General features: G+C 39.4%; 3 protein-coding genes across 6 annotated transcripts; 1 reads left to right on the top strand and 2 right to left on the bottom strand.

The window, feature by feature from the left end:
* Positions 1–1336: 1336 nt before the first annotated feature.
* On the bottom strand, positions 1337–8429 carry crebzf (CREB/ATF bZIP transcription factor). 2 transcript variants are annotated; one of them, XR_009826836.1, is made up of 5 exons: positions 8249–8429; positions 2564–3125; positions 2303–2463; positions 2052–2125; positions 1337–1700 (listed from the first exon to the last, which is right to left on the bottom strand). XR_009826836.1 is itself a non-coding variant. In XM_062054199.1 (3 exons), the coding sequence occupies exons 2-3, from the start codon at positions 3067–3069 to the stop codon at positions 2415–2417; spliced, it is 555 nt and encodes a 184-aa protein (XP_061910183.1). In that variant the 5' UTR covers positions 3070–3125; positions 8249–8429; the 3' UTR covers positions 1337–2414. The 2 variants fall into 2 exon arrangements, 1 of the variants encoding a protein (XP_061910183.1); XM_062054199.1 differs by having other exon boundaries at positions 1337–2463.
* A 2697-nt stretch (positions 8430–11126) lies between these two features.
* On the bottom strand, positions 11127–13289 carry las1l (LAS1 like ribosome biogenesis factor). The gene has a single exon (XM_062052198.1). It carries the CDS (start codon positions 13075–13077, stop codon positions 11371–11373), a length of 1707 nt encoding a protein of 568 aa, XP_061908182.1. The 5' UTR covers positions 13078–13289; the 3' UTR covers positions 11127–11370.
* A 915-nt stretch (positions 13290–14204) lies between these two features.
* Positions 14205–23475, top strand: haus7 (HAUS augmin-like complex, subunit 7). 3 transcript variants are annotated; one of them, XM_062052195.1, is made up of 9 exons: positions 14205–14353; positions 15017–15132; positions 15219–15289; positions 16693–16754; positions 19140–19327; positions 19402–19516; positions 22660–22872; positions 22952–23063; positions 23295–23475. In XM_062052195.1, the coding sequence occupies exons 1-9, from the start codon at positions 14297–14299 to the stop codon at positions 23366–23368; spliced, it is 1008 nt and encodes a 335-aa protein (XP_061908179.1). In that variant the 5' UTR covers positions 14205–14296; the 3' UTR covers positions 23369–23475. The 3 variants fall into 3 exon arrangements, with proteins under 3 accessions (XP_061908179.1, XP_061908181.1, XP_061908180.1); XM_062052197.1 differs by having other exon boundaries at positions 14222–14353; positions 15042–15132; XM_062052196.1 differs by lacking the exon at positions 14205–14353 and adding an exon at positions 14391–14856.
* Positions 23476–23745: the final 270 nt, after the last annotated feature.

Here is a 23745-nt window from a genome sequence, read left to right as displayed (position 1 = left end):
AGTTTTGTCATAGACTAAAGCATGATGTCTGAATTTAAAAGGGAACTGCACTTTTCGGAAATTTGCCTATAATTTACAATCTCTCTGTAAAACCAGAAACGCTTTTCTTTTTTATGCTTTTTAATTCTTAAAAAAAGGACAAGTACGAGGTGACTAACGATGCAGCTACTGGGTGTACACTATTCCGCCCATAAAGCCCTCTAAAAAAAATCCAAAAACCGCCAACAATACTACACTTACATCTCGTGCCATGATTATTAATAAGCGCCAACGCAGACAAACTATTTTTAGTAGCGCCGTGATCACAGAGAGCTAACTAGCTTATGCAGCTACATTGACATACTGAGCTGCTGCATCGCCTCTTGAGTTGGTGAAAGTTAATTCTAGATTATAAATCATGCCTCTAACCTGGATAGTGGAAGGTTGTGGACATAAATCGAGAAGTTGGTCAACTTTGACATCCAACTTAGACCCGGAGATAGCAAGAAAGACACAACTACGCTAATTTGCGGCACTTTTTTTTTAACCTGCGTAAGGATTACGGTTAATTCTTTATCCAAACGGGAAGATATAAACATCCCATCAGTCAGCATTCCAGTGAGAGCAAACATTGTACAGTAAGTGATTGTTTTATTATGTTAATAGTTTGTATATCTTGTTAAGAACTTACTGCTGCATGATCATTAAGTATTTCACCAGAGCTGGATCTTTTTAGCAGACAGCTTCTAAACCTTTGAGTTAATTTTCTTTACATCCAGTCTAAAACATATAATATATAAATAAGCATCATCATATATCCTTGTGTAGTCTTTTACTCTCATGAAGTCTGACATGATTAGTACTAGTGTTGTAGTAGTTTGCCAACGTGGTGATGAGCAAATATGTAAATATTATTGTGCCGGTTACATTATGTATACACTATGCTTACAGAACGTATAGAAAATGTTAATGGAGGCCTTTGGATTGGGCCCATTATTAGCTGACTTTTGCTAGCGTTTTACACATTCAAATTCATAATAAAAAGAAAAACAAATGTTTTTGTCTTACATATGGGTTGTGAATGATACGCAAATTCCAAAAAAAAGTGCAGTTCCCCTTTTAAAGTTAGAAAATGTGCACAGTTGAAGCAGATACTTCGCTCGGCCATTATTTGATTAAATAACCCTTGGGGCCTTTGTTCTAATGTGTGCATTGTACTTCCAACCTTTACCAGACTTGACCCAAATGTTGAGGAAAAGTAAGATCTTTATCAGCAGAGAGCTTGCTGTTTAGAAAGAAAAAAAGAGATGCATTAATATCAACAGGTCCAGAGCAAATACATATAAATATCTACAAGTGAAACAATTAAAATAGGATTTATTTGTTCAACAATAGTCAGAAGTCAATTATCCGACACATATTCAAAGTTATGTATACATTTACATGTCATTACAACTGGTGGTGATAAGTGATCACCTAACTTTAATGTAGAATTTCAATGAACTCCAACAAGGAGGGAAACAAACAATGGGGCAGCTGCACTGAACTCCCAAAAACTGTTGTCTGAAGTGCAGAACAAAACGCAGACAACACTTTAACAAAAAAGGTAATAAAGTGACATACCATTGTTACCGATACTACCTTTAAAAAAAAAAATCAAAATAGCAGGCCACGTTGGCAGCAGCTTGTCGAGTCTCTTCAACCTCCACCAGCAGAATCCACTTCAGCAATAAAGAAAAACAAGTGGCGCTGAATCAAAGTATTCTTTTGTGTAATGGTGCTGGTTCACAAAGAGATTCATGAACAAAAATAAACACGTTCAATTAGGACTCGTGTGTTTGGAAAAGCAGTTAAAAAGGACTCTTTGTGGACCTTCACCGCCATTTCTACATCTTCTGTGCATTGCTTTTAAAAGGATTTAACTTTCATAGCTTTTACACTTTAGTTATAACCAAACTGGTACAAAAAAGCTAATCAAAATAACCTTGTCGTAATACCAAAATTATTTTCAAAAGTCAAAGTATAGTATTGTCAGCGCTGGAGGTCTAAACTCTTTCTGGTCTGATCCTTACCATGGAGTTCAAGCAGGTTTAGGTGTTCAGAGCCATTCGTCCCTCATGGTAGATCAACCATTACCTAGAAGAAACTGTCAACAAGGTTTAGCAGTAACGATCAGTCAAGCCAACATGTCATTAAGTACATGCACAATCAGCAGTTCTTATGTATAGAGTTAATTCAACAGTCTTCCTCCAACATAGATGGCCAGTAGATTGAGCCACATAAAGTTCTGTCTCAAAAGTTGAAAACAAGTACTTGACCCTACATTTTAAGCGACGTGCTTGCACTCTCTGCACACTTAGTGCAGAACTCCACTGAGACATGGTTCTTGTCAACGTGGAGGCACACGCCGCCCGAGGTCTCTTTCTCCTCCACTTTCACACGTTTCCTTGGGAGCGCGTAGTTGTGCTCGTTTGAGTCGGCGCCCTGGAAAAGTGAGGAGGATAATTTCATGCCATTCACACCGCTCAGCCGTGACAACAGCTGAGCTAACATGCTCTCATTGGCCAGCACAGCTCGCAGGTACCTGGTCTCATCTTCCAGTTCCTCCACTCTTTTGGTCAACTGAGAGTTTTCCACTTTGAGCGTGTTGTTTTCTGTGGACATCATACCCACTTTCTTTTCCAGGCTGTTTATGTACTCTTTCTTTTTGAGACGATTCAACCTGGCGGCAATGGCGTTTTTGTTGCCCACGGCGAAAGACTGCATTTGCTTGTTCCTGATCTTCAAGGCGGACGACATGTTCTCTGGAGAGCAGGCGGTCGAGTCTTCAGCTCCACTATCTCGGTTCTGGGTGCTGTACTCACCGAGCTCCACGTCAAAGATAGGGGAGGTTGCGTCTCGCTCAAGAGTCCATTTTAGGGATTCAATTCCAAACAAGTCGTCTAGCTCGATTCCAGCACTGTCAAAGTCATCAGCTGGGAACTCCTCAGGTAGATTTGGGAGGTCTTCAATAGCTTTCACAGCGCTGCATACTTCAACTTCTCGGGACTTCAGCTCAGGGTGACAATGGCCTCTTCTCCTTGTGATCATTGTGTTGCTTTGGTGGACAATACGAAGTGATGTTCCTGACGATTTGAGACTTACTCCTGTAAAAATTAACATTGTGGACATTTAGTGTTTGCGCTAAGCAACTTCTCAGTTTGGCAAAAAAAACACTTTACATCAAAACTGTGCGATTCATTTCAACCGGAGGCTGAACTCAAACATCTCAACTTTGTTGGAGGGCCAAACCAACAGTAACTTTAACTTATTTCTGCTGAATAGTAATGTTCTCTCATTGTAAAAAGCAGTAAAGTATGTATTTTGATTTACTTCTGGTAGCGGTGCAAACCCTATTGCCAGCTACAGCTTTGAAAAATAATCGAGAAACATCTGGCGGACCGGATTAAAAAACGTAATAGGTCGTATATGGTTGCAGTTTTTCCTTCCCTGCTTTAAATTAGAGACACCTGACCATGATATTTAATCCGTGTTGTTTTCCCATTTCAAACCATCACTGAAAAAAAAGTATCTACATAATTTTTCACAATTAATTTAATTAAAACAAAAACTAAATGTTTTTCTTTTTTTATATATCATAATTTAAATCAATAGTGGAGAAAAATAGATAACGTGTGTAAATTAGGGATATGCCGTATCAGAATCGGCCGATTTTGTTGTATAAGTAAGTGAATAATGCCTTCTAATGCTGAGCACAAACACGAAACCCCTCTGGCTAATATTGTATTTATTTTTAGTCACTAGGCTGACAAGCTAGCAGTGTCTCTTCACACAGTGTGGAGCCGCCCGCCTTCAATAATAATATTCACATCCGTTACTGTAAATTAACTGCATTTTTTGATATTTTAAGTATCCTTATCAAGTATTTGGACGAGGCTAAACGTGTTTGGATGAGGCTAAACGTGTTGCACAAAAAGAACAACCAGGAGCAGGCATGCTAATAGCTAAGCTAACCGCTAAGAGAGCTGGAAACTGGGACAGGTAGAAATAAGTGCTGAGTAAAGTTTAAGAAGCTTAGATACAAGTAGCTTAAGAGTTTCAGGCAGGATAATTTAACAGCAGGTGTATAGCATTCTCCGATATTGTCCAACTCTTAATTACCGATTCCCATATCAACCGATACCGATATATACAGTCATGGAATTAACACATTATTATGCCTAATTTTGTTGTTATGCGCCGCTGGATGCATTAAACAATGTAACAAGGTTTTCCAAAATAAACCAACTCAAGTTATGGAAAAAAATGCCAACATGGCAATGCCATATTTATTATTGAAGTCACAAAGTGTATTATTTTTTTTAACATGCCTCAAAACAGCAGCTTGGAATTTGGGACATGCTCTCCCTGAGAGAGCATGAGGAGGTTGAGGTGGGCAGGGTGGGTTTGAGGCGGGGGGTCTAGGGGGTAGCGGGGGTGTATATTGTAGCGTCCCGAAAGAGTTAGTGCTGCAAGGGGTTCTGGGCATTTGCTCTGTTGTGTTACGGTGCGGATGTTCTCCCGAAATGTGTTTGTCATTCTTGTTTGGTGTGGGTTCACAGTGTGGCGCATATTTGTAACAGTGTTAAAGTTGTTTATACGGCCTCCCTCAGTGTGACCTGTATGGCTGTTGACCAAGTATGCCTTGCATTCACTTGTGTGTGTGACAAGCTGTAGATATTATGTGATTGGGCCAGCACGCAAAGGCAGTGCCTTTAAGGTTTATTGGCGCTCTGTACTTCTCTCTACGTCCGTGTACCACTCCGTACAGCGGCGTTTTAAAAAGTCATAAATTTTACTTTTTGAAACAGATACCGATAATTTCCGATATTACATTTAAAAGCATTTATCGGCCGATAATATCGGCAGTCCGATATTATTGGACATCTCTAATTGTCACGGTCTTATGTCCAATCTTATGCTAACAACCGGCCCAATTTCAACACGTATTCCTCCCATGCACACACTTCCGTCTCTCACTAACAGATACAGAACCAAACTTCCTCACACTCTGCCAACACGGTGTGTTCACAGACCATGGGAAAAATGATCATCATAACACACGAACACACATGGTGTTTTTTTTTGTCATAAAGAAATACAATCATGTGTGCTTACGGACTGTATCCTTGCAGATTGTATTGATAAATAATGTATATATTGTGATTTTTATGTTGATGTAATTTAAAAAAAAATATATATATATATATATATTTTTTTTTTAAATTTTATTTCTTGTGCGGCCGCGGCCCGGTACCAATCAGTCCACGGACCGGTACCGATCCCGGTGGTTGGGGACCACTGCTCTAGTATACTCTGGACTGAAGCTGTGTGCCTTCATTGTTTTTGTAGCTGTTGTTTTGAGGCATGTTTAAAAAAAATAATGCACTTTGTGAAAGTCAAAGTATAGTATTTCCCATAGTTGTAGTGGGTATTAGAATTATCTCATGTCCCAAATTCCAAGCTGCTGTTTTGAGGCATGTTAAAAAAAATAATGCACTTTGTGACTTCAATAATAAATATGGTAGTGACATTTTGCCACTTTTTTCCATAACTGGAGTTGAAGTTGTTCTCTTATTTTAAAACCTTGTTGATTGATTGAAACTTGTATTAGTAGATTGCACAGTACAGTACATATTCCGTACAATTGACCACTAAATGGTAACACCCGAATAGTTTTTCACCTTGTCAGTCGGGGTCCACGTTAATCAATTCATGGTAAAGTTACATTGTTTAATGCATCCAGCGGGGCATCACAACAAAATTAAGCATAACAATGTGTTAATTCCACGACTGTATATATCTGTATCGGTTGATATCGAAATCGGTAATTAAGAGTTGGACAATATCGGAATATCTGCAAAAAAGCCATTATCGGACATCTCTAATCTACACAATCTAAGACATGGGTGTCAAACTCCGGCCCGCGGGCAAAATTTGTCTCGCCGTGTAATTTCACTTGGCCCGTGAGGCGATATTAAATTAACACTAGAGCTGGCCCGCAGATTATATACAGCGGCGGTGCCGCGGTACACAGCTAATTCTCATACTTGCCAAACCTCCCGGGAGACTCTGAAATTTCAATGACCCTACCGAGAATTGTAACGTCCTCTTTTCGTCCAATCCAACAAGTGCTGGCCCAGTTACATAATATGTGCAGCTGTGGCACGCCCACTGAAGTGAATGCAACGCATACTTGATCTTCAGCGATACAGGTTACACTGAGGGTGCCAGTATGAAAACCTTTAACATTGTTAGAAATATACGCCACACTGTGAATCCACACCGAACAAGAATGACAAACACATTTCGGGAGAACATCCACACAGTAACACAACATAAACACAACAGAAATACCCGGAACCTTTTGCAGCAGTAACTCTTCCGGGACGCTACAAGGTGTGTGTGGGGGTTGGAGGTAGCGGGGGTGTATATTGTAGCGTCCAGGTGTTGTGATGGATAATGCACCCCCGGCGTAAAATAATCAATAATAAAATATGAAATCCGTGCTGCAGTCTGCAGGTGTACCTAATGTTGTGGCCCAGCAGCGACTGCTGCATGGATTTCATATTTCATTCATTCACAACTCCTCCAACACGAACATTATTGTTTTTGCACTTTTGGCTTCTTATTCAATGAATCAATCAATCAATCAATCAATGTTTATTTATATAGCCCTAAATCACAAGTGTCTCAAAGGGCTGTACAAGCCACAACGACATCCTCGGTACAGAGCCCACATACGGGCAAGGAAAACTCACCCCAGTGGGACGTCAATGTGAATGACTATGAGAAACCTTGGAGAGGACCGCATATGTGGGTAACCCCCCTATTAATAACTTTTTTAAATAGATTCAATCTTGCACGTGGAAACTATAAGTGTGGGCTTTAGTTGATATAACACTCCTGTCAGGGGGTGCATTCTACGCCGGGGGTGCATTATCCGGCACAACACCTGGACGCTACAATATACACCCCCCTACCTCCAAACGTCGCCCCCCCCCACACACACACACACCTTGTAGCGTCCCGGAAGAGTTACTGCTGCAAAGATTTCTGGGTATTTGTTCTGTTGTGTTTATGTTGTGCTACTGTGCGGATGTTCTCCCGACATGTGTTTGTCATTCTTGTTTGGTGTGGATTCACAGTGTGGCGCATATTTCTAACAATGTTAAAGTTGCTAATACGGTCACTCTCAGTGTAACCTGTATCGCTGTTGATGAAGTATGCGTTGCATTCACGTGTGTGCGCGTACAGGAGCCGCACATATCTTGTGACTGGGCGGGCACGTCGTTAGAAGGGATGAAAAGCGCACCTGACGTCAGCTCGTAGAGGACGTTAAAAGCAGTGCATTCAATTTTTATTTAAATTGTATTTGATATGCCATTGATATTTTTTAATCTTTATTATTATTATTTGAAACTCGATTTTGCATGTCACTATAAAGTTATATAAGCCTTGCTTGTTCAATAATTAATGCAAAACTTGTTTGGGTCCCTATCAGAAAGGTTAATTTGTTCAACCTTGGCCCGCGGCTTTGTTCAGTTTTAAATTTTGGCCCACTCTGTATTTGAGTTTGACACCCCTGATGTAAGAGGACAGTGGCGACTTTGAAAGAGCGGAAGGCACGCAGCAGCGCAAAACAATTGTGAAGCCCTTTAAAGCATTATGTGATTACGGGCTATATAAATGAACGTTGATGATGAGTTACCATTGTGTACACGATACAACAGAAATGTAGCCATGAAAACGCAGGACTACTCCAGTGCAGCGACATAACTACTTTTGTGTTTTAGAGGTGCCGCCATTTTATGTCACGTGACACGTCAACTTAGATAGTTAGACCGAAAGTGGTCGCAAAAGCACCCAAAATGCCTTAAATATGTTATCTAATGCACGACCATTATTACAACCAATACTTTGTTCATGCGACGAATGTTTACGTGGAAATTAAAGCCAAATGCTTATGCTTGTCGCGTCGCACACAATGCAGCGCCATTCGCTTGCTAACAAGGCCCAGATCAAAGCACGTTATAAACCATTAAAGTAACGCCAAATTTGACCTACTAAATGTACCCCCGACATCGGTAAATCATCCAAATAACGCGCTGTGTAATTGCTTCTGAGGTCATTAATTCCATTCGAGCGTGTAGTCATTAAGCTAACATGCTGTGCTAACCTCCGCGTGACGCAACAACTTCAAACAGCGACAATACCACAGTCAACTTACTGTTCTGCTGTAAATTGAAAGGTATGACGATTGTGGATAAATATTCCACAATGTCAGACGAATTTTTCGCCAGCCCACAACTTGGAAGACGTAGGCAGCGAGGCAGGTGTCGTCTGTCGGCAGAGGAAGAAGTGCTATCCCAACAGCCAAGATGGCGGCGAATTGTGGGTGCTTGTACTGCTATTACGACATGTACGGTGGCCGATGTGGGCCAACGTACAACTACGTTAAAGTGTACAGCTCTGGTAATGGGTACATTCCCACCCACCTGCACAAATGTACTTCAAAATGTAACCATCAAAATAAATATGACTCTTTTTTTTTTTACTAGGGCATGCATATATAATATGCATTAGTTTGACCATTTAAAATCAACGATGATAAAAAGGAGATGCTTGGAAATAGCATAAAAATGCCCCAAAAACTTAGAAAAACACGATAGTTACTTTTTGGTGTAACCATCATGAGCGTTCTGTTCAGGTATATTTATTTTATATTTGGATAAATCATCATATTTATGTATTACTACATTTAAATAGGTATTGATCAATCTTTAAGCTGTGTGTATTTGATTTCAGTTTGCTTTTGACATCTTATTTAGAATTGTAGTTGAAACTTTTACAACCTTGTGTTGCGCTCATGATGGCGTAACCAAACTAGATTTCATTTAATGATCTTATTTTTAATATTTATTCCCTTTTTTACATTTAGTATATTTAAATATTAATTTATAAACATTGAATACATTTCAAATATCAATAAAATGCAATTGCCTTCATCTTATAGGGTAATGTTTAGTTACACCAAGTCATGAGCGTAACACTAAGCTTCATCACTTTGACTTGTAATATCTCTAATTCTGGTGGTGTTTTATGCTTTTTTCTTTTTGGAACATGTACTATACATATAATACAATAAAGTCCCATATAAAATTATGTTTCAAGCAATACTTTAATTTTGCCTTTGAAAGTAACACTCCAATGTCCATTAGTGGAGCTGTACACCTAAAGTAACACTCCAATGTCCATTAGTGGAGCTGTACACTAAAACAAATAAGACAAACATGGTTGCAATCACGTACTCGTATTTAAAAAAAAAGGACAAATGTCAAAAATGCCAAAAATACGACATACCAATACTACACTTTGCCCTTATCAGCCACTGGGGATAACTTAATTTAATAGCAGTTAAGTATGCGCCAAGACGAAAAGTCCTCAAGGAATTTAAAAAATGTTGGATTCATGTTTTTTCTACTAGTTGGCTCAATTTTCTTGATTCCATCCATCCATTTTTTTTACCGCTTGTCCCTTTTGGGGTCGCGGGGGGCGCTGGAGCCTATCTCAGCTGTATTGTAAACAATGTAAATAATTCAATGTGTATACTCTGATGATTAACTTGTGTGATGACTATATTATGCTGGTAGTATATATTTATACCATGAATTGATTAACGTGGACTCCGACTTAAACAAGTTGAAAAACTTATTCGGGTGTTACCATTTAGTGGTCAATTGTACGGAATATGTACTGTAATGTGCAATCTACTAATAAAAGTCTCAATCAATCAATCAAATTCGGGCGAAAGGCGGTGTACACCCTGGACAAGTCGCCACCTCATCGCAGGGCCAACACAGATAGACAGACAACATTCACACTCACATTCACACACTAGGGCCAATTTAGTGTTGCCAATCAACCTATCTCCAGGTGCATGTAATTAATTCGGTCCTGACTCCTAAATAAAAATACCGAACATGTCTTGCTTTTAAAGCCTTTAAATACCCATTAGAACTAATTATGTGCGGGTTTTTTATTTTTTATCACTCATATAGACAAACAACGATTCATTGTTTGAGTCTCTTAATTATCTTGTTGGGATGTGGGTGGTAAAAACACACGCAAAACAAAGCGAGAACATGCTAAAAAGTGGCAGTACCGAAATGACCTTTGCGAACGAACCCAGTCTTTTGAACGGCTCTTTTAAGTGAACTGTGAGGACCAATTCGCAGTTGTGAGACGTTTAGTTAATGCACAATGCCGATATAGCTTCAGCAATTGCCCTCCCGACTGAAATATAGGAGCATTTAGATTTAATCCATCCATTTTTCTACCGCTTGTCCCTTTCGGGGTCACAGGGGGTGCTGGAGCCTATCTCAGCTGCATTCGGGCGGAACCACCTCATCGCAGGGTAAACACAGATAGACAGACAACATTCACATTTACACACTAGGGCCAATTTAGCATTGCCAATCAACCTATCCCCAGGTGCATGTTTTTTGGAGATTTACTTTTTTAAATGTAAAAATATTTATAAAGTATATACATTTTCTATTCATTTTATTTAGATAACATTTTCTTGTTCATTTTTGTGAAATGTGTAATCGTTCAAACGCACACACGTGTATTCCCATTTGTATTATTTCCTAATTCCAATTCCAGTTGTATTTATGCTTTTTACATCCAAAAATACAGTTTATTTCTGCTTATTTGTGTGTTTCTTTTCTCCATCATAAAAAAAATATTTTAGCTGAGGGAAAATTCAAAATAGTGATGTCGCTGTCAAAGCATAGGAATATGGCGCCACTTTACGGAATGTTTAAAATAGCAAATACTTCAGAATAAAATCATACCCACCATTAGTGTAGTATATGTAAATTTAAATGACTATACTCCATATCTTATAACTGCTACTTTGATAAAAAAAATATATATATATATATATAAATAATAACAAGCCAGTTTTTTGAACGGCTCTTTCAAAGGAACGGCTTGTAAAGATCCGACTCCCTTCAAAGAGCCATTAAAGCCGTCTCCACAAGGCAGACACACTTTACCTTGCTGTGACACAACATAACTACACGTTTTGAGCACAAACAGCATAATTTATGCAGAAGTTTTATTCAGAGTGAGCACTTGCTAGCAGACATTTTGTCATTGTGCAAAATGCATTAAATGAAATGTGGATCTTAGTTTTAGTGATGACAACTGTTCAAATGATTATTTTCACTCTTAACGTACATAATTACTAGTAGGATTTGGTGGATTGTGTCAAATGTTTACAAAAAACTTGTTTTGTTCCCAAATCAGGTTTTTTTTTCATATATTTGTACATTTAAACGAGACTCAAAAAAGCTGCAGTCCGCATTTGAGCTTCTCAAGGTCCCCGTTACTCCAAAGAGAACCTTCTGCCGTCTTTGTGCCAGCAGGGGGTGCGGACATCTTGTGCTTTGTGCTGCCCTCCATCTCCACCGGCTGATCCAACACGGTCATGGGCGTGTAACTGTCCAACAGGAGGCATGACGGGTCGTCAGACTGGCCAGGGACTTTGCCGAGGGGGTAGTTCCTCCACAAAACCTTATCCGAGCACACCTGCCAGGAAGAACCTCGGAGGATCCTTGCTTTCTCAGCATCAACACCTGACGATTTCTTCTCCTGTGAGGAGTTGCTCCTTTCAAATTCAAGCGCGGATGAACGGCCGTGATGCTTGGAGCGCTCCAGCTTCTCATGCAAGCTCTCCAGTGTGTAAATAGGCTGCTGGGTGTGCTCCGAGTCCGGGTCCGAGTGTTCCTCCCGAGTGTAAATGGTGCACAGCTGCAGAAGCCTCTGCTGGGTTTCCAGAGGAAGCGGATGCTCCATGTCCTCCAGGATCAAGGAGAGCAGGTGGGACGTGCTGACGCATGGAGCATCCAAACAGGCGGACAGCAGCTGCTGCCACCTGAACTGGATGCGGTTGATAAATATCCTCTCCTTCATTCTGGCCTTCTTCTGCACTTTTGTTTCGTAGTGGTAGTCACACCTGGTGCTGTTGCAGAGCATGACTTCCGAGATCCAGGCGGAAACGTAGCACACCCTGTGTTTGTTCGGCTCCGCGGAGAGCAGCTTCAGCTCCGCAAAGAGCTTCTCCAGAAAGAGATGGATAAACGACGGGAAGTTGAGTTCGTGCAGGAGGGGGAGCCAAAAACGCAGGAAACCTTGAGGGAGTTGGGGCTGAGCGGGTGACAAGCAAACATTTTCAGAGGTGTCGCAGCCTATCGACGACAGTTGCTCAGGTGTTGGAATCAGGAAGCCGTCTTCTAACAGGACGTCGATCAGCAGATCACTCGATTCCACAGAGAACTGTTTGATCTCGCCGAGTATCCAGCTCATGTCGGCCAAAGGGTCCGGCCAGGAGTTCTTATCTTTTTTGTCATGTAGCTGGCCGTAAACCACATACTGGTCCTGTTCATACGATATCAGAAGCTCCCTTCCAGTCTTGTAAGCGTCCATTTCTTTTTGCCTCGCAATGAGCTCCTCTTCTTTTCGTTTCTGGTCCACCTCCTCGTCCGACTCCCAGTCCTCACTCGGACCACCTCCCAGCTGTCTGGACCAATACTCCTGCTGGAGCCACTCCAGGACCACCTCGCATCCCTTTCTGCACTGTTTCAAGGTAGGGAGTTTACGGTGAGTGACGTCGTGCCTTAAATCGATGATCCACTCTGGGATGTTCAAGTTTCCCGCCAGGGTCCTCAATGGACGGGCGACTTTGCCTTGTTGACGTTCGGTGATCAGGTTGGTAAACCTGACCAGGGCCGCGCCGTAAAGCAGAACCAGGTCATGAGTGTCCAGCTTCCCGCACCGGTCCAACACTTGACACCTGACTAGGTCAGCGGTGCAGTCCATTGCCACAGGTGTGCTGTTGGCATACCTGGCTTTCCACGCCGATATCCTATGAAGAGCATTTTTCTGCAAGGCGGTATCTTTGGAGTACAAATATTCCCGTACCTGATCCCACTCGGCTTTGTTGATCCATGCTACCACATGGCGCCTCTTCTCGGAGCCTTTGTTCTTCATCTTTAAGGCCCAATAGGTGTAAAACCGCACTACTACTTGATAAATTCACGCCAACCCAGCCCCGTCTTTTAGACACTCTTTAAAACGTAAACGAAAAGCGAACGGAGGTGGCAAACTCTGAGCTATTTGCTAGCGAGCGGAAGGTGCTCGGAAATGGATTTCTTATTCGCAAAATGTTGTGAACGCAGCGCGATGCTGCCACCCACTGGCGATAAATTATAGTTTGTTTTAGAAGCAACCGCTTTCGGCGACAAAGACTAATCAAATGTATACGGAACATGTTTTCCAAATAATATGTGAATAGAAAGTAAATATATCTTTATGTATAAAACATTTTCAAATCCAGAAATACATTTTTTTTATATTCTGACACCGGAAATGTTATTTCAAAATAAAAGCGGGATATTAGGTGTGTGACTGTGTCTGGCTAAAAATTCATTTTTTAAATTGAACAATTGAATGTGTGTGTGTGTGTGTGTGTGTGTGTGTGTGTGTGTGTGTGTGTGTGTGTGTGTGTGTTTATATATATATATATATATATATATATATATATATATATATATATATATATATATATATATATATATATATATATATATATATATATATATATATATATATATATATATATATATATATATATATACCGTTTTCCAAGATTGTATTAATAATTTAAAATCAATCAATCAATCAACGTTTATTTATATAGCCCTTAATCACAAGTGTCTCAAAGGGCTGCACAAGCCACCAGACCCCTTTTCTATTTGTACCATTTTCCAAGATTTTATTATTTTTTCAAAATATTAATCCAATGGAAGAATTTGGGTTTCATTTTAGGAAATCGACGTTTAAGTATGAAAAATGCAGTTTGCAACATAATAATATGAATAATAATTTCTAGATTGCTGTCTTTCATAAATATGCCAAATGTAATCTCCTCTATCGGAAATGGGGACATCGATATACTTTATCTATATATCTGTAAGCTTCCCAAAATAAATGTACAGTATTAAATTAAATTAATACAATTCTAAAAATAGATTATTCACATTTAAAAACATGATTAGCGAGCACATACTGTATACTGTACGTATGGTCAAAGTGCATGCAAAAAGGGGGCGGAAATATACCAAATGATGGACGCCAACGACCGTTAAACCGAAGAAGAAGACGAAGTGCCAGTGCGCATGCGTGCAGCTGTGAACCGAAGAAGAAGAAAATGGCGGACGCTTTAAAAGAGACGGAGCGAGCCCATCGCATTTATACAAGTATTCTGGTAATTTTGTTTTATTTAACTAAAAGGCTAAAATTCGAATTCACTAATACAGCGTTTGTTTGTAATTAGCTGCCTTCTGTTTGTTCAGGTTTGCAGTATTCTTCTGTTTTGACTAGCAATACCTGTTGCAGTAAAGTTATTTAATTGTAATGGTAGGACCTTTTTCGCCAATTAATTAGATCAATAAACGATGCTGTAGAATTATTGTTAAAAAAAAATTGACATTCAGATATTTAATTGATAGTTTACCAAGCGTAAAGCAATACATTTTGGTTTGAATGGTTGAAATCTTTAGAAAATAGTTTTTTTTAAGAGTGCATAATTTCACTCCATCCCATTTCCATATATTTTCATGATAGCTTGCATACTTGCCTCCAAACCCTTTCCAAATATGCCCTAAAATGCACTGATGCATGTAAATAAACAGTAGCCTAATGGGACTCTTGCCCTCCACCTGACACACGGGAGTGCCTCTAGGTCACGTGATAGCAACCCAGAAAAATGTGAGCAACACAAAAATGGTTGTACTTTTTAAATTGAAAAAAAAAAATTCATTCAAAGCTTGAATCATTGTCCGAATTGTATGCAAACAAAAATATTCACACCACACAGCCAAGTGCCTTTTTGTGCATTATAGACATTATTATATTTCTCTTTGTTGAGGCTGTGCCCTGTCCCCTGCTGGAAGGTGTGCACTTGCAGGATTCTGAGGACATGTTGCAGCTCCTCTGCACTCCATCCCAGCTACGCACTGACATCCTGACCTGGATCTGCTGCAGGTTTGGAAAAAGCACGAGAAGTCATCATGTATGCGCCAAGTTAAATATGACTGTGTAATAAATTGGCCATGTTTTCCTCCTCACAGTATAGACCCAAACTTTGGCAATTTGAAAGAGAAGGCGTCGAAGGTCCGAGACCCTGATATTTTGACCAGAGGTAACACATTTTTTGTTTTAGATTATTTGCATGGCTGGATGCAGTGATGTGGGTACAACTTCGCATATTTGCAAGTTGACTTAGTACTGTAGAGATCGACCGATTTGTTGTAAACTGATTATTATTAGTCAAGGAGGCCTATAATCGATATTTGGAGCCAATATTTAATGACAGTAACAAAAAAAATCTAAACATGACTTGTATGCGTCAGTCAACATCTGGACAAGGTATTAAGTAGTTTTTAACAATATTTTTCAATTACAGTAAAAAAAAAATCTAAACATGACTTCTACGCGTCAGTAAACACCAGGACAAGGTATTAAGTAGTTTTTTTAACAATATTTTTCAGTGTTTTGTGTGACGCTAATGTCAAAACACCTTTATTACCGTATGTGTATCTAAGAGGAGCGTTAACATTTGCATTTCAAAATAAGGCAAATCTCCTGGGAAAATTGGTAAAATATGGCATTTCTCTTCATCACAATAACTCGCCCTCTACTGCATTTTATAACAGTTTATGGATTCAATACATTGTAAGGTTTCCATAAACTATTGTGAACATTAAAAAAAAAATAATTCTGGGCTCCTTCACGTAGATTATAGTGGAGACATTTTTCAAGCTGGCTGACATTTCTTCATGGATGTTACAGAAAGTATGAGAATGTGTGAGCTGCTGCCTGTTCTTCTTTACTTCTATAGTAATCTTCTATTTGTCAAGACATTCACACAAAGTTTGTAATTTTTTCAGATATATATTTTCGGTCGATTTCATGTCCATCCATCTTTGTTGCGTTACTTGATTGAACCACGAAACATGAAACTCGATCGCTGCAGTCGCAAAAACAAACAAAACGGGACTGAGAATACGCCAGGAAAGAAGGACAAAAACTGGATTTCCTGGCACAAAACATGTAAGCAAAGGAGACGTACTGTAGACGAGCATCACTGGAAGAAGTAGAGAAAGGGGAGCGCCGTGGTTGAGCAGATCGGAGAAAAATTCTCACAAGAACTCAAATAAATACCGTGTAAGGTATCAAAACATTTTTGGGGAGGATTATTGACAATGAGAGTATTTTTATTTTTAAATAAAAGGAAAAAAAAAAAATAGGCTTCAGCAAAAAGAGAAGTTTTCTCACGCAGGGTTTGAGCAGTGGTTACTACTATCCATGTACCTAATTATTAATTTTTGAAATACTGGTATCATATTGTGTATAATGTATCTGCTGATGTAGTTATGCTGCAGATGTAAAAAAAAGAAAAAAGACTGATACCAATATACGTCAAAATGCCCAATATATGTGCCAATAATCAGTCGATCTGTAACAAACTGTGCTACATTCTTTGCAGTGGTAGTAAATTGAATTTTGACAATGGTTTCACTGATGCGGTTCTGTTTTAAACAGGGATTGCTGCTCTTGGCCAGGACCTGATGCTGTGCAAAAGAGACAGCCTGGACTTGATAAAGGTGGGATTACGCCTCATTGGTCAAAAGTAGGAAGTGTTTTTCGGGGGGGGGGGTTTGCACATTCTCTGTTCTGTATTGCTGCGACAATTGGCAATTTTTATGGACTTTATTTCTTATTTTTGAGTATTGCTTATTTATCCTTTAATTTATATAACTGAAGTACTTTAATTCCTAGTCTGTCCAACTTTAATGTCACAAAGTTTTATAAAATCAAAAAACATTGTGTTTTTGTTGTTTTTTATTAAATGAATTAGCATGTTTTTAATTTTTTTTTTGGCAAAAATGTGTTACTTGTATCAACTTGAAGCTGGGCAAACACGCGTCTGCCATGCTAGATATACATATCCTGCGGCGTACCACAGGATTCAATACTGGACTAAAAGTGTTCAAGCTTTACTAAGGACTTAAAGTTAGTATTATTTGCAAACCACACGACTTCGTTGTATCAGTAGAGAACACAGAGAAGCTAATACAAATAACGGAAGACATGAACAAATGAAAGAGACGGTTTGACAAAAACAGACTATCTTTGAATCTCAGTAAAACTAAAATAATGATATTTGGTAACAGTAGAAGAGAAAGTCAAACACAAATACAAAAAGACAGAGTACTAAAAAACAACACAATTTTGGGTGTAATAATAAACTGGAAATATCAAAACAATTTACAACATAAGGTGGCAAGAAATATGCCTATAATAAATGAAGCAAAATATGTTCTAGACCAAAAATCACTCCATATTCTCTACTGCTTGCTGGTGTTACCATATCTGAGTTATTGTGCAGAAAGATGAGGAAACAACTCCCAGTGTTACAAAAAAGATCAGTTAGAATTATACATAATGTTGGATATAGAGAACATACAAACCTTTTATTTAATGAATCCAAAATATTGAAATTAAACTGTTTTGTGCATTTGCAAACAGCTAACATTATGCACAAAGCAAACTATAACCTGCTAGCCAAGAATGTGCAACAATTCTTCAAAAACAAAAAAAAGAGAAATATAACTTTAGAGAAAAATGTAATTTAATATATTTGTATGCACGTACAACATTTAAAAGCTTAAGTATGTGGAATTAGATTATGGAATGGATTAATAAACAATGTTGATCCAGTTTAAGAAACAGTTCAAACTCAAGGTGTTTACAAAGTACAAATAAGAACTCTGATAAACATTTTGAACCCTGTTTAAGATGACATAATGTTGTTCATCCCACTATGTTATTTAAAACTTATTCAACTGTTTATTTTCTTGAGAACTATATTATTTATGGAGTTAAATTCTATACAAATTGAGAACAAGAGGTGAACAAATGTGTTAGTAATTGCTATGAAATGGAAAAGGGGTAGAATTAAATAAGCTGTGCTTCTTCCTACTCCTTTTTTCGGACATGTAAAGAAAAACTGAAAATTGTGATACATCATGTTGTAACTGAATGCATGTTCGAAATAAACTTTAACCATAAACCATAGCATGTAAGTTTTACTGGGGTATCTTGGTCTACATTTTTGGCTTTAGATTGGATCCGATTTAGAGTCCCGATCCGATACTTTGACAGTCGGCTTTAGAAGTGAAAATGTTTTATGAAGATTAAAAGCAGTAACATATTTTTACAAAGCTTGTCTTATTAAATGTAGAATGGCTAGTATTGTTGTAAATCAGACAATGTATTATATTTGTGGTTTTAAATGCTACTTCATTTTTTAAACAAAAGTGTCTGGGGCACAGTAAGTAAACAAAAATGACTATTGGCTCCTATTTCAATCATTTGGGTTTTGCCGTCAAAGCCTTCCTGTATCAGGCTTCCTCACTTTGTAAACAATAACAAAACATAGCAAAAATAATTTTGTAAAAACAAAAAGAACAATATCAATCTAATCACTTGAGTATCGTTTAAATACTGATGGAACACTATGTATCAATAGTATCGACATCTGGATAGATCACCTCTACTTTACATCGAAGCTTTAGCGGTTAGCTTCTTGTGTGGTCCTGCTGGCTGGATATGTAGCATGCTTAGCCATTCCTTTCACATTTAGTCCTCCAGTGATACTTAGAAAAATGTACTTTATTTTCTGCCACCGTGGCGAGGATTCATATTTTAGAAGGGGTTTCGCACTGTGGATAGACAACAACACGCAGCTTGTTCTCAATTTGGAGCCAGGGTTCTGGCAAGACATGCACCCTCATGGAAAGGTCCGTTTTTGAAGGGAAAGGTAAAGATCGGTCGGGCTCGGCAGCTCATTAGCCGATCGCCGATCAATTAGAAAAGTCAAATCTCGCAACATCTCGATACGATACCCATCCCGACGTCATCAGTGACAGTTCCTGTCGTTAGTCTTCTAGTAAACCTGACTTAATTCTCCGCACATCTCCCTCCAGGGTGACGCAAATTGCCGCCAGCAGCTTCAGTTCTTGGAGCAACTTGTCGCTGTGGTCCTGGACTGCCACGTGTCCACTGAGCAGGGTGCAGAGATGCTCTTGAACACGCTCTTTGCTGCAGAGAGTATGCCTCATCTCACTCAGATGTTGACACCTTCACTGGACCCTCACTGGCCCTCCAACACCACGTTTGTTTTACCCTCCAGCTTTGTTACTTTTTATTTCACGACATTTCCTTCACCATTTTCATATTTTGTCACAGGGTTTTTGTACACAAGAATCCCAAATCCAATCTCAAGCCAAGAAGAGACAACGCTGACAACATTGCTGCCGTCATCCAGTCTACTCGCTCCGTGCTGGAGAAGCTACAGTCTGAGGTATGAACTTTGTTTTACTGACAATACTACTGTGGAACTTCAATTTACGAACCTATTTGGTTCTTGAACAGGGGTTGTAAATGGAAAAGTTTGTATAGTGAAGCAAATTCCTTCATAAGAAACAATGTAACTATGAATAATTGGTTCCATCTTTGACAAAAGTCCACATTTTAGGTTTGTACACTTCAGACGCAATATAAAGTGCTATACTGTACTATACATCAAACAAACATAACAAGGAAGGGTCTCTTTATTAACAAGTCAAAACAACAACTGTCCTGTATGCGCTACCCTGCCAACACACGCACACACAGAAGTCCCTTTGGTGCCCACACAAGCAATCAGAAGTCACAAAAATGCCTAAACTTTAGCAACCATATTGCTACAATAATAAACCTTTAAAAAAGTAAAATTAACTTAGAAAAACATTGCAAAGGAGGAGCCAACTACAAAGGAGCAGACAGAGGTAGAGAAGGGAGGGATCAATTGTGTGTGTGTGTGTGTGTGTGTGTGTGTGTGTGTGTGTGTGTGTGTGTGTGTGTGTGTGTGTGTGTGTGTGTGTGTGTGTGTGTGTGTGTGTGTGTGTGTGTGTGTGTGTGTGTGTGTGTGTGTGTGTGTGTGTGTGTGTGTGTGTGTGTGTGTGTGTGTGTGTGTGCGTGCGTGCGTGCGTGCGTGCGTGCGTGCGTGCGTGCGTGCGTGCGTGCGTGCGTGCGTGCGTGCGTGCGTGCGTGCGTGCGTGTGTGGTTGGGAAGAGAGATACCTTTTTTTTCCTCCTCCGCTGTGATTTAAGTCTGCTTTGGCGTATTTTTCTGGAAAAGTCTGGCCTCATCACAATTAAAACCTGCTGTTGTATGAAGCCTGCTTTGTCGGTTCTTCCATACTTGCGAGCACCATTAATGTAAATAGTTTTTTTTTTTTCAACTACACAGTAATTCCCTTCTTTCTACGCTGGTCTGTTGTCTTTGTGGGACTCATATTGAGTTAGCAAAATGGACAAAACGTGTAAAAAGGCGAAAAACTCAGAAAAGGCACACACAATGAAGCACCAAGAAACCACACCCACTAAATTTCCGTATATTAGCCGCACCGTACTATAAGCCGCAGGTATACACGTTGGGAAATTAGTTATTTACAAAGAAAGATTCTGTAAATGTTTATTTAAATAGCTTAATTGTTTCCATACAGTGTCTGTAACACGGCAGTAAAACGGTTGATCAAACAAAACAGAAGTCATTGTCATGGACCCACTAGCTGCGGAAGCTTGCTCTCCAATCAGCTAAACAGACTCCATAACTCCACGGTGACATCTTAGTGAATTTACAAATCTGAAACGATACAAAAATAATGCCATTGTAAGGTAATAATACTAACAAAGACACTGGTAAACGTGTCAACATTTTGGCTAAAGCTAACGACGCTCGCTTGATTACATTACAATAGCACGTACCAATATGAATTAAAACACTCCTACAGACATCACACATGGCACGGTTTAGTGGTTTTAGTTATATTGTAAAACTTACAAACATTGTTTACAATGATGAATGAACGATTAGAAATGCTATGGGCGTCTTGAAGAAGGAACGGCACTTCTACATCCGGTTGAAAGCACTAAATGGAAGGACACTGCAGCGAAGTGAAGTGAATTATATTTATACAGCACTTTTCTCTAGTGACTCAAAGCGCTTTACATAGTGAAACCAATATTTAAATTACATTTACACCAATGTGGGTGACACTGGGAGCAGGTGGGTAAAGTGTCTTGCCCAAGGACAAAACTGCAGTGACCAGTACGGGTGTGGGAAAAAATCGATTCGGATCCGAATCGCGATTCTCACGTTGTGCAATTCAGAATCGATTCTCTTTTTTTTTTTTTATCGATTTTTTTTTTAAAATAAATATTATTTTTAACAATTTTTTTTTTTTAATTAATCAATCCAAAAAACAATACACAGCAATACCATAACAATGCAATCCAATTCCAAAACTAAACCCGACCCAGCAACACTCAGAACTGCAATAAACAGAGCAATTGAGAGGAGACATAGAACAAACCAAAAGTAGTGAAACAAAAATGAATATTATCAACAACAGTATCAATATTAGTTACAATTTCAACATAGAAGTGATTAAAAATCCCTCATTGACATTATCATTAGACATTTATATATATAAAAAAAAAAGAATAGTTTCACAGTGGCTTACACTTGCATCGCATCTCATAAGCTTGACAACACACTGTGTCCAATATTTTCACAAAGATAAAATAAGTCATATTTTTGGTTCATTTAATAGTTAAAACAAATTTACATTATCAGTTGATAAATCAGTTGATAAAACATTGTCCTTTACAATTATAAAAGTTTTTACAAAAATCTACTACTCTGCTTGCATGTCAGCAGACTGGGGTAGATCCTGCTGAAATCCTATGTATTGAATGAATAGAGAATCGTTTTTTAATCGGGAAAAAAATAGTTTTTGAATCGAGAATCGTGTTGAATTGAAAAAAAAATCGATTTTGAATCGAATCGTGACCCCAAGAATCGATATTGAATCGAATCGTGGGACATCCAAATATTCACAGCCCTAGTGACTAGGATGGCGGAAGCTGGGATCAAACCTGGAACCCTCAAATTGCTGGCACGGGCACTCTACCAACCGAGCAGCACCTGCAGTGAGCGAACTCGTCCAATAGATGGCGGTGTAGCATAAACAATAACACAACTTTTCAGTGTATTTGCTTGTTTAAAGAAATTAATAACTATTTGCATTATGGCCATCAGCGAGGAAAAAATCCACTAATTAGCTAGATCGTTTTATATGCCTCAGGTTTCAAAGTGTAGGAAAAAAGTAGTGGCTTATAGTTGGGAATTTACGCAGCAAATGATGTGGAGGCTCCGCCTCCCCAAAATTGCTGCGCCCTGCTTCTTGCCTGCAGGCGTGACACCAAATGAATGAAGCATTCATACACAGACATGTCGTTCGCACACGGAGGCATATTTGGCTCGATCCAAAAGTTTGCGAACCGAAAAGTTAGCACATAGAGAGCTGCGTAAATCAAGGTTCCACCGTACCAAAATTGTCAGTAATTTGTCACACAATGTTTGCCGTAACGCTCAAAAGTGTGGCCTGTTCTGTTTAAGTGCCACTTCCTAAAAGATGGGGTGCCAAGTTCCCGCGTCTTCACCCCCAGTGCGCTGCATTTGGCGCTGGGCGACCTCCAGCAGTTGATGACCACTTTCTGCCACGTGTATGAGACGGACCTGAAAGCGTGCTGTGCTCGAGAGTCGTCGAGTTTTAGCGCAGAGACCGAAGTCTTCCAGAGAGTCCACGGACTGCTGCTGGCCTGCAACACGGTACACACACACACGCACACACACACACATTGCTTGCAGCGCTGTCTGTACACACTGCTGCTGGTGTCTCACTCTGCAGGTGTTGGAAATGCTGAAGGAAGTGTCGGAAGCATCGGTGTGTGTGAGCGACCAAGTGAGCCGGCTGCAAACAGAACTGTACTGCGGGAGTCAAGGAAAGAAAGGCACTTTATGTGAGTCCCTGCTCTCCCTGAGTCCAGTGGTTCTCAAGGACGTTGGTATAGCATGGTTAATATGCAGGTTACAGCAGTTTGGGGATGTTTGAATGAAACCCCATTACCTGCATTTTTAGCTGCCTCGTGCTAGCCGTTTTTCACCATTTAGAACACAAAAGGGAATTACGTGTTCCTGTCTCACATACAGACTGTAAGTGTGTTGAGTTTTGTTTCTCTTCTGTTTCCCAGCTGATCAACTGGAGGAACTCACCAAGCGCTACAAAGACTATGTCTCCCGCCTTCATTCATCCATGCACCAATGAATGGCTGGATCAACATTTATTATAATATAGTGCTACCTTTGATCACACTTTTATACATGTTATTGTTCTGTCCTGTATTTAAGAAAATAAAGATGAATAGACCTTAACGCTTGGCTGTTGACATTATCCTTATAGAGCCATAACATCATTTAGCTCGTGTACACAAGGAATAAGAGGGATAATACAGGTATTCACACTTGTGTGGAATCGAGCAAGAAAACTACTCGTTGCTTTAGATGAGGGGTGTACAAAGTGCGGCCCGGAGCTAATTCTTACATACTATTAATAAAAAAGACATAAATAAAAAGTGGAACAAAAGAGCATTCAGGTTGCAATGTTGACTCTAATAACACAAAGCTGCCATGTAGACTGTTTTT

This window comes from Entelurus aequoreus, linkage group LG07 (assembly GCF_033978785.1).
Source record: "Entelurus aequoreus isolate RoL-2023_Sb linkage group LG07, RoL_Eaeq_v1.1, whole genome shotgun sequence".
NCBI classification, from domain to species: domain Eukaryota; kingdom Metazoa; phylum Chordata; class Actinopteri; order Syngnathiformes; family Syngnathidae; genus Entelurus; species Entelurus aequoreus.
This window is presented reverse-complemented; position numbering and strand designations above follow the sequence as displayed.

What these genes read in the sequence shown, in the direction of transcription:
- crebzf (XM_062054199.1), bottom strand. Translation starts at nt 3,069, where the DNA reads ATGATCACAAGGAGAAGAGGCCATTGTCACCCTGAGCTGAAGTCCCGA. An exon ending in GAACTGGAAGATGAGACCAG is followed by an intron (nt 2,464 to 2,563) that starts GTACCTGCGAGC and finishes TCACTTTTCCAG; the next exon opens with GGCGCCGACTCAAACGAGCA.
- las1l (XM_062052198.1), bottom strand. Translation starts at nt 13,077, where the DNA reads ATGAAGAACAAAGGCTCCGAGAAGAGGCGCCATGTGGTAGCATGGATC.
- haus7 (XM_062052195.1), top strand. Translation starts at nt 14,297, where the DNA reads ATGGCGGACGCTTTAAAAGAGACGGAGCGAGCCCATCGCATTTATACA. An exon ending in GCATTTATACAAGTATTCTG is followed by an intron (nt 14,354 to 15,016) that starts GTAATTTTGTTT and finishes CTCTTTGTTGAG; the next exon opens with GCTGTGCCCTGTCCCCTGCT. An exon ending in TGGAGAAGCTACAGTCTGAG is followed by an intron (nt 19,517 to 22,659) that starts GTATGAACTTTG and finishes GTTCTGTTTAAG; the next exon opens with TGCCACTTCCTAAAAGATGG.